Source organism: Talaromyces amestolkiae (assembly GCF_001896365.1).
Source record: "Talaromyces amestolkiae strain CIB chromosome Unknown scaffold28.1, whole genome shotgun sequence".
NCBI classification, from domain to species: Eukaryota; Fungi; Ascomycota; class Eurotiomycetes; order Eurotiales; family Trichocomaceae; genus Talaromyces; species Talaromyces amestolkiae.
The window spans coordinates 257,455-269,503 of record NW_024468064.1 but is presented as its reverse complement, the minus strand read 5'-3'; the positions used below and the strand labels follow the sequence as shown (position 1 = coordinate 269,503).

The 12,049-nt window shown below is 47.9% G+C and overlaps 5 protein-coding genes across 5 annotated transcripts; 2 read left to right on the top strand and 3 right to left on the bottom strand.

The window, feature by feature from the left end:
• Positions 1–6: 6 nt before the first annotated feature.
• On the bottom strand, positions 7–2,563 carry BHQ10_010037 (uncharacterized protein; the record flags this gene model as incomplete). The annotated part of the gene is made up of 4 exons (XM_040872623.1): positions 7–463; positions 525–1,297; positions 1,362–1,804; positions 1,861–2,563. 4 exons carry the CDS (start codon positions 2,561–2,563, stop codon positions 7–9), a joined length of 2,376 nt encoding a protein of 791 aa, XP_040738539.1.
• A 1,479-nt stretch (positions 2,564–4,042) lies between these two features.
• BHQ10_010036 (uncharacterized protein) lies at positions 4,043–5,213 on the bottom strand (the record flags this gene model as incomplete). The annotated part of the gene is made up of 2 exons (XM_040872622.1): positions 4,043–5,063; positions 5,152–5,213. The coding sequence occupies 2 exons, from the start codon at positions 5,211–5,213 to the stop codon at positions 4,043–4,045; spliced, it is 1,083 nt and encodes a 360-aa protein (XP_040738538.1).
• A 2,026-nt stretch (positions 5,214–7,239) lies between these two features.
• On the top strand, positions 7,240–8,720 carry BHQ10_010035 (uncharacterized protein; the record flags this gene model as incomplete). The annotated part of the gene is made up of 4 exons (XM_040872621.1): positions 7,240–7,573; positions 7,685–7,808; positions 7,856–8,261; positions 8,307–8,720. The coding sequence occupies 4 exons, from the start codon at positions 7,240–7,242 to the stop codon at positions 8,718–8,720; spliced, it is 1,278 nt and encodes a 425-aa protein (XP_040738537.1).
• An 875-nt stretch (positions 8,721–9,595) lies between these two features.
• Positions 9,596–10,546, bottom strand: BHQ10_010034 (uncharacterized protein; the record flags this gene model as incomplete). Its single annotated transcript, XM_040872620.1, has 6 exons — positions 9,596–9,726; positions 9,787–9,867; positions 9,918–10,216; positions 10,276–10,366; positions 10,446–10,458; positions 10,526–10,546. 6 exons carry the CDS (start codon positions 10,544–10,546, stop codon positions 9,596–9,598), a joined length of 636 nt encoding a protein of 211 aa, XP_040738536.1.
• Positions 10,547–10,939: 393 nt separating this feature from the next.
• BHQ10_010033 (uncharacterized protein) lies at positions 10,940–12,049 on the top strand (the record flags this gene model as incomplete). Its single annotated transcript, XM_040872619.1, has 1 exon — positions 10,940–12,049. The coding sequence occupies one exon, from the start codon at positions 10,940–10,942 to the stop codon at positions 12,047–12,049; it is 1,110 nt and encodes a 369-aa protein (XP_040738535.1).

Genomic DNA, 12,049 nt, shown 5'->3' with positions numbered 1-12,049 from the left:
AAAGAATTATGAAGCAGGACTAGGAGGCACATTCCCCCTCGCCCACTGCACTGGCTCACTCCCCAACTCAAACTCAATCGTGCCCCCCTGAGCAAACACATCTTCCCAGGTCAACCAACCCTTCTCCCACGCCTGCCCATTCACTTTCACCTGCTGCACAAAGTAGTCCTCATCACCATTATTATCACCCCCGGTCGCCGTAATGTTTAGCTTCTTTCCGCCTCCCAGATCAATACACAACTCCTCAAACCAAGGCGAATGAATGAGAAACGTCGTCTGGCCCGTAATCGGATAGAGACCAATCATATTCCATAACAACCAGGTCTGCATTGCGCCAGCGTCGCTATTCCCCGGAAGACCCGTGACGCCGGTGTTGTAGTACGTCTTTGCGATGTTGCGGGCATGCAGGACTGAGAGCTCGGGCCGGTTTATGTAGTTGTATAGGTAGGGGGTTGTGAACATTCTGTAATTCTCATCAGCCAGTTCTTACACGGAGTAGATAGAAGGGGGAAAAAGAGTCGTACGGTTCATTTGTAGGATCGAAAATATATGACCCACTCGATCCATCCGCGCCTTCTTCGAAGGTGGTATTGAGTCTCGCTTCGAATGATTGTTCTCCGCCCATCAACTTAATCATGTGCGCCGCATCATGCACATCCATGAACGAGTATGCCCACGCACTCGCTTCGTAGCATGCATCATGCCAATATCCCGAAGACAGGATATCAATACTCTGAAACCCCTTCGTCGCGTCACGGGGAACTACAAAGCCTTCGAACCCTAACGAGGTGGCGTCTGGATTCCAATGATTGCGCCAGTTGCGTGATCGATTCATATATTTCGCTGCATCTTCGGGTATCTCTAAGCCCGAAGCGACCTGATATAGACTGAAATCGTTGTATGCGTACTCTACCGMCCGCGAAACAGCGCGCGTATATTTAGGCGTTATGAAGCCATACGTCTTCCAATCGGGTAACGCGCCTCGGCCTTCTTTAGTCGACGAATCCGACGCCATTGGATCGGGCGGTATTGTGTTTGCCGGCGGGACCTCTGCATCTTTCAGCATTGCGGCGTATCCATCTGTCCAATTCACTTTTCCGCGCACGCCTTTTACGTAGGCATCGGCGAGAATGTTGTCAGCGTTGGAACCACCCTGGGTTCGGCCGTTGTAGTTTGAGGAGCGGGCGTCGGGCATGTAGCCTTCATGTCGGTAGATGTCGATTAAGGAGCGGATTTGTTCTTCGTAGGCGGTTGGTTGAAGAATTTGCATGAGGGAGGTGCTGCAGCGGAAGAGGTCCTTCTCATCTGTTAGTACCTAGGTATGCTTCAATTTCAAGGGCTGGGAGATAGAGAAGGTGTACCCAGAAAGTGAATATATCCTGATAATATGGCTCSTCCGAAATCCAGCCTGGATTCTCGCCCGTCTGGTTCGTGGGGAGCAGATGCATGTAATACAGCGACGTATACAACAGCTCTAAGGTAGTCTCGTTTGTGGCTGACGTTGTGATCTTGGAGAGCACGTCCGAGTTCCAGAGGGTCTTTGTGTCGTTGATTACCTGCGAAAAGGGTGTACTGGCGGGGATCTCGTTGTGCAGGKTTGTGCATGCCTGCGACGTTGAGAGCCAGGATATCCCGACGCGGGATGTGACTACGCTGTTCGTCGAGGTGTTGAAGGTGAATAGACTACCTACGCGCACATCGCTGGAATTGGATGTTGCGGTTCCGCTGGATTGGGCAATGCTGCCATCTGCGTCGGTGGCGAGGTAGGTCTTGTTGCTGATGGGGGTGGAGTTGAAGTAGCCGCCTATCATCAGTCAGCTCAACGCAACAAAGAAAGATATGAGAAGAGAGGATGTTTACAGAAGTAGATAGTCCAGTCCGGCGACCGATTCCATCCATTGTTGTATACGCCATATCCTTCATAATGCCCATCCTCAGCAACCCCAATCTTCCCCCCAGCATACCCCTGACTCAATCCCTTCCTTCTGAACGACGGCAAAACATGCGACACATCCACCAAAACATTCCCATTCTTCTTGTTGTCCGTAGGAAAAGTGTACTGATATATCCCCGCTCTACTCGTCGCCGCCAATTCGACAACCACATCCTCACTCGTCACAGCCTTGTAGTACCCTATACTCCCTCCATCTGCCATATGACTGTGCCTCCCCACGGTCAAATTCGACAAAGGCTGCGCTGCCACGTCGCCTACAAGCGGTAATTGGCTTACGACACCATACTTGGGTGCTCCGCCTGTACCTTGTTCGTGCATCATACTGAAACCAGAGAATACGCCGTTCGACAGATACCCAGAATATGCATCTTCGCCTGATGCATATAGATCAGGGCCGAGTTTGACCATGCCAAATGGCCTGGACACAGCGGGATTATCGTTTCCGCCGCCCTGAGTGCCAAGCCAGATGTTTACGTATTGCGTATAGTCGTTGGGATCTTTGGCGTCGTCGTGCTGTTTGTCGTCACCATTTGTGATGCCGGAAGGTTGGCCGGTGACTTTGCTGGCGTAGACTAGCACGGCGATGATGACTCCTATGCAGAGGAGCATGGTGACTGATTCAGTGATTGTGAAGCGCGCTCCAATTTTTCCACCCTTTTGATATCGCGGTGACTCTTGTTGCTGTCTCTCGCAATCCGTCTGACTACCCCGTTCTGAATCCCCAGACTTGCCAAATAACTCGACAATTTTTATCACTACCGTCTTGGACTTCGCAGAATTTATAGCCCCGTCTTCCTCCGCAGGAGAAAGACGAGAATTCGAAAAGAGGCGCATTCTTTATATGGCTGGGAATGCATGGCAAGCCCTACTTTCCGTACCCTTCTTATCGCGCAGACTGATATACTTTCTCTGCAAGACCACAATGATCACCGTCCCCTGCACGGGCACCGCTTCATTGAACCTTCGAGCATGGCTATATTTGGTCCCTTGACTCCGCTGGACGTCTGATTTGATAAACAGGAAGTTCGCAATTCCTACGTCCTTACCGAGGATGTCACTCGTGAACCAAGAAGAAAAAAGCCTCAAATGGATACGGGAGGCTAGCTGCATATATATGGATATCCCTTTACGGTAGAAGCATGAAAATTTCATCGGAAGTTCGTATCCGACCCATGGCTCTATACAGTCTAGAAATATACTCTGAAAATTTTTACAATGTCTCACATGATCAAGACAACCGCACATGGCTCAAAGGCGTGATCGTTAGTGGTTGTGAGGCTAAAAGAAAATGATTAGGGCTGGCGGGCGAGCCAGGGAACGAGGATCCGTGCTCCTGCCCCGGAGCTTATTTTTGCGGGCATATGTAGGCGAGGGCTGAGGTAACGTTACTTACATTACCACTGTGGAGTAATAACGCATTTTAATTAAGAATTGTTGGATTGTCCGAACGGATTGTGTGACTGGAATGGCGAATACTATGTTAAGTACGAGAGTGTTGGCTTGTGTAACTCGGTCATGCCGGCGACTACCACCTTTGAAAGGACCACGGAATCGTCAGATAGGAAATGCATGAAAAACCTTCAACTAAGTGAATATTCAGTAGTATGTGGTAAGTAGTAGAGAACTAAGTTAGTGTTAAGCATACATAGTAAGCAAGGATCTAGACTATGCCATCCCTTGTAGCGGCCCATGCAGAGCCAAACACAAACAAGCTTCGGTGCACGGTTGACAGTGGTCGTGTGTGACATTCGAGCTGATTGCGAAAATTTTCTACTCCGTGAAATTGAATATCAAAGGAGTTAATGTCTAACTAGTAAAGTCTTACAGTACTTCTTAAGAAAGAATTGAAAACGTGCGACGATGGATCATGTGATTGGCGGAAAAAGAGTGGAACAGTTCCTGCCAAGAAGGGACAAGTGTGTGGAAAGCGGGCCAATCAGATTCGTAAAATTAATAATTAGGGTTCGTGCTTGTAAATTACTGTCAAAAATTGGACAATCGGAGAATTTACCCGGAATCGGCCATTAGGGTTATCAGACACATGACCTTCATTCTAAACACTTAACATCAAACTTTTAATTCCTGAGATTATATCTCCAAACTCCTTACGGCCATGGCAAGTGCGCCTTCCCTAGTCGAATGACCACCAATGAACCCACTGGCATGCGTAAAGATTGCGCCCGCAGGGATACTCTCTTTACCCGCTTTTTGCAATTCAGCGGCAATCACGCCGTCGAGATCCTGATCGCGCACGCCGCGCCATGTATCCGGTAACGGCTTCCTAGAGATGAAGCTACCTTCAGACTCCGGCACGCACTGGACCCGCCACTTGGCGTCTGGAGCTGAGTTTTCGGGATAAAGAACGTAGTACACTTCCTCTGCCTGTCCGGCCTTGGTCTCGGACTCAAAGTTGTATAGATGCTCTTTCCAGGGCACGCCGCCGCCTGAAAGCATGATTATGCGTCCGCTGGGGTGGATTTCTCGACGATTACGGTAGGCCTCACCGACAGTGGCGCGGGCAGGAAGCCACGAAGAAGCGGCGAGACGGAGTTTTCGTAGAAAGACGTCACCGATAAATGTGCTTGCGCGCGCAAACAGGCTGTCCTCATCCTGTGGCTCGCCGCCTGCAATGACTGGGTCCGGGTAGTTTAAGTCTCCGACCAGAGACCCCAGATTGATAGCGCCATCTTTGAAACGCTTCTCCAATCCAGACTTGCTCACGGCCGCAGGGTCATATGCACTGATACCGTTGTCATGTGCATCCAGCGCCTCCACGAAATCAGTGTACAACTTCTCATAAAGCAACTCCACATCCGGATGGTCGATAGGCAGAGAAGTATGCTGCGAAATAATCGCGCGACCAAAGTGCATAAACACGAGACCAGCGGATGACAGTTTTGTGCTGTGATTTGGGAAAGTAGTGCTAAATGTGCGTTGGTGATGGTCATAGCGGTTTTTGGCAGCATCATATTCGCCGCCGACGTCGACGACGGTGTGGCATTGGGCTAGTTGTTCGGGGTCGCGGGTTCGCACGAGTGGTGAGGCGTGGTATTCGGGGAGGAGGCGTAGCATGTAGACTGCTAGAGCTTCATCGGCGTGGAAGTGTCCACTGCAGCTGGTTAGCTTTGCGGGGTACTTTCGCTGTTGTGACAGTTCATTTCGGGATACTGCCATCAATGACCAGGGATATGACATACTTGTGAGTACCGATGAGAGGCCCCTCGGTTTTGAGTTTCTTTGCAGCGGTTTCGGTGGCCATTTTGAGCAATTTGCGAAATTGAAACATGGATGAAGCTGTTCAGAATCTTTTGGTAGTCCCGCAAAGCTCAAATTTCACGTGATGCGTATGTTGTCTAACTCAAAAAGGACTAGAGGCATTAAATAGAAATAAGTCATCGCTGATTGGCCAGACTATCTACATGTTTCTTTTTCTACATAGTAGGTTTCTATCACTGTCGCAATTGAGTCTCGACTTCGGTCCAAGGCTTCGGTCCAAGTATGAATTCAAAGTAATCTAGTAGAGGCAACTGTTACCCAGAACCAGGGGGAAACTGTCAAAACAAAATTCCGCTTCGAACAATCAACCAGAAGCGGAAGAAAAGTCGCCGAGGAAGCGAATCCGAAGCTCACGCCATTAGCCAAGTTTTTGTTTTCAACTTCAATCGACTTTCGAGAGGCCCGTAGCCTGTAAGGTAGTATGAAGGAGACAGACCCAAGAAGCTCGTATATGAACGAGTCAAGACTCAAGAGAGATCTCATTCTTATCAGTCTGATCCTCAATCAAAATGAGGCTAGCGTGTCGATCGCGGATAAACCATAATCCAGCTCCTTCCACCTAAACATTGAACAATCACATCGCAAGATCTCGGTTCACTCGATTTCTACTTTTCAAAAACATCCTGCTTTCAAATGGTGCGACAACTCCGTCCCATCTTGGTTCAAGTTGGTTGATGATGGGTGGACCCTCTAGTCCCTTTCGATCCCTGTCCGAGGCTAACTACCCGCGCCGCAGCGCCACCACAGTGATCTTTATCAAGACCGTCCTGGCTCGGTCGACGTGGGGGCCGAGCTTCCTGTGCCGTTTCGAGATTGAGTTGGTAGCTTACTCTGTCTGCCAGAGAACAAAGAGGCAAAACAGTAACTACTGGAAACTGGGGTTATGCTTTATTAGACCCTTTTCTTGGAGACATTGATGACTACATACGTCCAATGGATAAATGGACCCCATAGCCCCTAGTCGGCTTGTCAACTTGACTTGCCATGCAGTGCGTTATCACGACCAACTGTTTCATACCTCCAACGGTTATCACGCACGTCAGAGGCGTTTATAATTGCTGCATGTTAGATGATCGACATTGACGCTTCCCCTCGACCACTGAGATTTGTGATTACGCCAACATGGAAATCTTCAGTGTTAGGTTGTGATGATTGAAAACATTCAATCAGGATTGTAGGCCTTGTTCTACTATCAGACTAGAGATAGCGAAAGCTTCTTTCATCTGAAACATACGGTGTTATTGGTATAACTGTGTCTAGCGACTGCTTCTCTGCAGTCTAGACGACGCTATGTATCATCCACTTACAAGTAATTTCTTCTTCAAGGATGGACTTATGTACTACTAGTAGTCTAGTACATGCATCTATACCATGGACCTCGGAGAAGCTCTGTGAAGCTGCTCTCGGTAAGTTCAAAAGAGTTGGCACGTCGTCCCGCCCCAAATCCTTCCACTAGTTGCCTGTAGACTCTTTCCTTCTTTCGGATAGGCTTCGTCACTCCCGGTCTAACGATTGACACTAACCGCCTGCATAGCGTTCCTCTTATGAATCCTTCACAAGTGTTGGGTCAATTGTATGGCTCGCTATGCTTCACTCCAGAGGATAAGCCAGTCATTACTTTATTCTACAAAATGTGGCCCTCTGATGTTCCACATCCTTGTTGGACAGGTCCACTATGTGCCGAACGCAAATTTAAGCTATAATTGGAGGATCAGGATTCAGTGGCTCGATGAGACTGTGTGCGGATGCTGTCTACACCTCTCCGTACGCACCTTGTACTACGGGGTGCGGAGTTGACGACATTTATACTTGTGGATCCCCCTACTCTCTTTATGTCGAGTCGTCCACCTGATTACAGAAGAAACTCTACTCGGTAGATCCCGAGCAAGATATACTAACAAAGACTTGACGATTTCAAGACTGTCATGCCGGTTAAACCCTATCATCCTGTCTATATGGTTTCGACTCGCTTGAGACGCTGAGGCGTGAATACCTGTGATCGAGAAAACATGTCAGCACCGCCGCTCCCAGCAGGCGTGGATGTGTCGGGAGACTCTCTTCTCTCAATTAGCCAAGTTCACGCTCTCATCATAACGGAACGAGTCAATTCAGTCATATCTATACTCTCCATCATCTTCGTCGTGACAACATACCTCTTCTCCTCAGGCTTCAACAAACCCATCAACCGGCTGATCTTCTTTGCCAGTTTCGGAAATCTGGGTTCTGCAGTGGCCGCTTTGATATCAGAGAATGGTCCTATGATCGGCGAGGACTCTGCATTATGCAAGTTCCAGGCCTTTCTTGTGCAAATGTTTCTAGGAGTGGACTGTTATTGGGCCTTGTGTATGGCTGTAAACGTTTATCTGGTGTTCTTCAAGGGGTATACGGTGGATCAACTACGGTCTCTTGATTTGGCATATTAATTGATATGCTACGGCTTATCGTTCGTCCCAGCGTTTGTATTTATCTTCATCAGCACCAATGCGCGAGGACCGGTGTATGGTCCAGCCATCATCTGGTGTTGGGTCAATATAGAATGGGATTTCCTGCGTTTTGTATTTTTATATGCCATCGTTTGGTAAGTCTTGCACTGCTTTGATTTTTCTATATCTCCTAACATGACAGGATTGCCATACTGCTCGCCATCGTAATCTATGCTGCCGCAGCAAAAGTCATCTGGGACAAACGCGAACACCTGGACGGCTTCCTGAACCCTATGAATGAAAACCCCTTTATCAACACCGTCACCACCGAAGTGACAATCACCACTGAGGAACGTCCCATTGTTGAGAACAGCAAATACGATCACGATACAGTCCGAACAATCGAAGAGTCCGCAACACCAGGAGTCGATAACCCGTATTCAGTGAATATTCAAGTCAGTCAACAGACTGACATCATCCGACCACTACCGTCGGCTCTGAGGATGAGGAGTCTTACTCGCCAGATTGCGAAACACGAGACGAACGCCGAGGCATGGCTCTATGCTCGCGTTGCATTTTTGTTCTTTATTGCGTTGCTGATTACTTGGGTATGTCTCCAGATTTTTTCAAATCATCCACTAACAAGAGCACAGATACCCAGCAGCGCCAACAGAATCTACGCCAGCATATACCCATCCGCCACAAACTTCGGCCTCAATTACGCCGCCTCCTTCGTCTTCCCCCTGCAAGCCTTTTGGAACACAATCGTCTACATAATCACTTCCCAATCTGCCTGCCGGGAGCTCTTCCGATTCTCTTCCTCATCCAAACACTCAATCAACCGCAAATCAATACCCTCCCCATCCCCATCACAAGTAAAACTGACCCGACGACCACAAAAAGATCCCATGGGCCGACCTCGCAGATTAGGCTCAAATGAGCAGATGCAAATGTCGTCGGGCTCGGCGGATTCGGTGTCGAAGATTATTGATGAGCAGGAATTGCAGACGCTAGATAGGTCGAGGTGGAGTAATGAGTCGACGGATCGGAAGGAATTGGCTAGGTAATGTTACCTTCATTACTTGGGTGTACTGCTCTGCTCGGATTATGTAAAACATTTTCTATTTGTATGATACGATTTTTTATGTTATGATACCTCTCATGCGGTGTTGATGATTTACAACCGGCGGAAGCTAGATGCTTCAACGTTTTCTTTCGGGCTCAATATCGCCTCTTACCTAGGTACAGATATCTACTGTCTATACTTATCTAAATTTATATATACCCTAGGGGCGACATCCATGGACGGAGATCAACTAGACACCAACTTCCAGACCATACCTATCTAGGTAGCCATTCGATTTTCGTTATTAAGGACCTTATGGCTACTACAAATCAAGCCTTGAATGACTTCATGAAGAACCAAATAGGGGAAGATTAGTCTTGGATATCGATCATTTCTCAAGTTTTTATCATTGATTAGACAAATCTTGAAACAGACTCAAGCATGAGGAAAAATTAAGGACACGAAGAAAGGGGGGAAAAGCATAAACTTGAAGATTTCTTGTGAACAAAAAGGGCAAAGGCAAGGAAGGCCCACCAGAAAACGGCACGAAAGTTGTAAAAAAAAACTACTAATCGTTCAATCACCTCATGAATAGTAAACTTCGGCAACTGCAAAGGAAAGACAGACAGACAGACAGACATGATCTGATTTCGCAGAGGCTATTCGAAGTCTCAAACTCCCTGTTCCGATTTGAAAACAAAGGGTACCCCGAACTACAGTCGAAACAGTCCCTAGGAAAGTAAAATCATCAAACTTCAGACAACCCAAATTTCCATGTTGCATTGCCCAAAAATATGAGAAATTATGGTTCATAATGTAACAGCGAGAAAAATAGGGTGCATGTCGTTACGGTTCACTGGATTGGCAGCTTGGGCTTTAACAGCATCCCTGTTTGGTCTCTGTGTCCTGAGTCTTGCTTATTTCGACGACTTGACGGCGCTCGCCGAGGGGGTTCTGGCCACCCTCACCCTGGTCCAAGGCCTTGCTGGATACGATGCGGTAGATTTCTGGAGTAAGTCCATACGTTAGTCTGTGTCCTATGTGCACTGTTCGTGAAATTGACACACCTGTCAAGATGTTCTGGAAGGCAAGCTCGACGTTGCTGGCATCGAGAGCAGAAGTTTCAATAAAAGACAAGTTGTTTTCGCCTATCCTCCGTCAATACTCGTTTTGCGGTCAACATTCAAGCCCAACTCACTAGCAAATTGCTTGGCATCCTCCGTAGGCACGGCACGCAAATGTCTCAAATCGCTCTTATTTCCAACCAACATAATAACAATGTTGGAGTCTGCATGATCGCGCAACTCCTTCAACCATCGGGTCACATTGTCATAAGTCTGATGTTTGCTAATATCGTAAACGAGCAGGGCTCCGACGGCGCCACGGTAGTAGGCGGAGGTGATGGCTCGGTAACGCTCTTGGCCGGCGGTATCCCAGATCTGAGCTTTGATTGTTTTGGAGTCGACTTGGATCGAACGTGTGGCGAACTCGACACCACTGGACCAGCATCAGCTTTGTTCTGTTTCGTAAACTGTCATCGCAATATTATAGCTTACATTGTGGACTTGGAGTCTAGGTTGAATTCATTGCGAGTGAATCGGCTCAAAAGGTTGGATTTTCCGACACCGGAGTCTCCGATAAGGACGACTGACGAGAGAGTTAGTATTTGGATATTTGTTTGTGTCGCAGAGCTGACGGCAAGGGATAGGAGCGGAGGTTCATTCACCTTTGAAAAGGAACTAGATAGAGTTTATGTTAGCAAATATTTCTTTTGAATTTGGCTGTAGAAATTCGCATATAACTCACATCGTATTCGTCGTTAGCCATGGCGTCGTGTGGGAGTTCCTTGGTGTTATTGTCGAAGTGCAAATAGATGTGGTGTTGGAAGATAAAGACCTGTGGAGTAAACGGGGGGGAAGTGGAACGTAGACCGTAACGACCCCTAGAAGGTTAGTGCGTTGTTGAAGAAGAAACAAAGATTCGAAAATGTTCAAGGGAAAACGCAAATACCTAGAAGAGTGATTCACAAGGAGTTGTTCGAGTCAAAGTACTCAGTCAGTCCCAGCTGGAGTTGGTCTGAGTATGTCGATGCCTGTAACACTGCCCGTCCGTGCTCTTTCGGGACTAGCGTTCTGCACGTGACATTTCGCGATAGAATTACCGGTCGGATTTGCGATAAACAAAAAAAAAAAATTCAATCATGAAGTATTCGGCCTAGGAATGTCCATTTTGAAGGGGGTGCAACCGATCTTCACCCAGGGCCCAGCGGGCATATCCCTGCCTCCAGGGCCCCCAATCTCAGAGTCGGCCATACCCAACACCTTCGCCTATCTTCAGAAAGTCGGCAACCCGATGCCTCAACAACGTCCGCAATCCGACAAAACGAACAGACCACGTGCTACAAAAGCAGATATCGAGACTGTGCAGGCCACATCTAAGACAGCAGGTCGAGTCATAAAGAAATCTGACAGGCGCGGGCGACCCAAGAAAATCAGCGATGACCTCACGCAAAAGATGACTATGCTGTTGGAGCAGTCAAACGGAGACGTTTCTTGGGAACAATTAGGACACTCGGTTGGCGTGGACGGCGTACATTTACAAACAATCCGAAACTATATGATCAAAGAAGGCTACTGTAAGCGAATAGCATGCCAACAAAAATGGTTATCGAAACAAGCCCGAGAATCACGAATGCAGTATGCTCTGGCACACCACAAATGGCAGAACGAGTGGCGCTCAATGCTGTTCAGTGATTTTGTCAATTTCGGTCTCGGGACAACACAGAAAGCAAAAGTGTTCAACCGGAAAGACGAGAGGCTATGCGAGGATTGTTTACAGTCTAGGGAGGAGATTGATAAAGCCCTATTCCATTGCTGGGCAATGGTGGGATACGACTACAAGGGCCCTCTGATTTTCCTCCAGCCCGAAGATAGCGATCTCTCTGCAATGAGTCAGCATGACTACATATCGCAAATCATACAACCACACGTTCAACCTATCGTGACCGTTCGGCGGATGATATACCTCGACAACGCTAGCAGCGGGTACGAGAACGCGACGACCCAGAACACGGTACACGCCTACCTCGATTCATTACAGCTGCCTTATATTCAGAACCCGGCGACCTCGCCTGACCTCAATATCTTGAAGGATATTCTACTCGTGCTGAAAAAGAGACTGCAAAAGAGGAGCATCGGGGACGAGGTGCAGTTAAAGATTGCAGTATTGGAAGAATGGGATCGGATCACGACAAAGGAGATCAATAAATTGGTCGATACGATGAAAATACGCATGGAAAAGGTGTTAGCGCGGAAGGGAATGCCTATATGA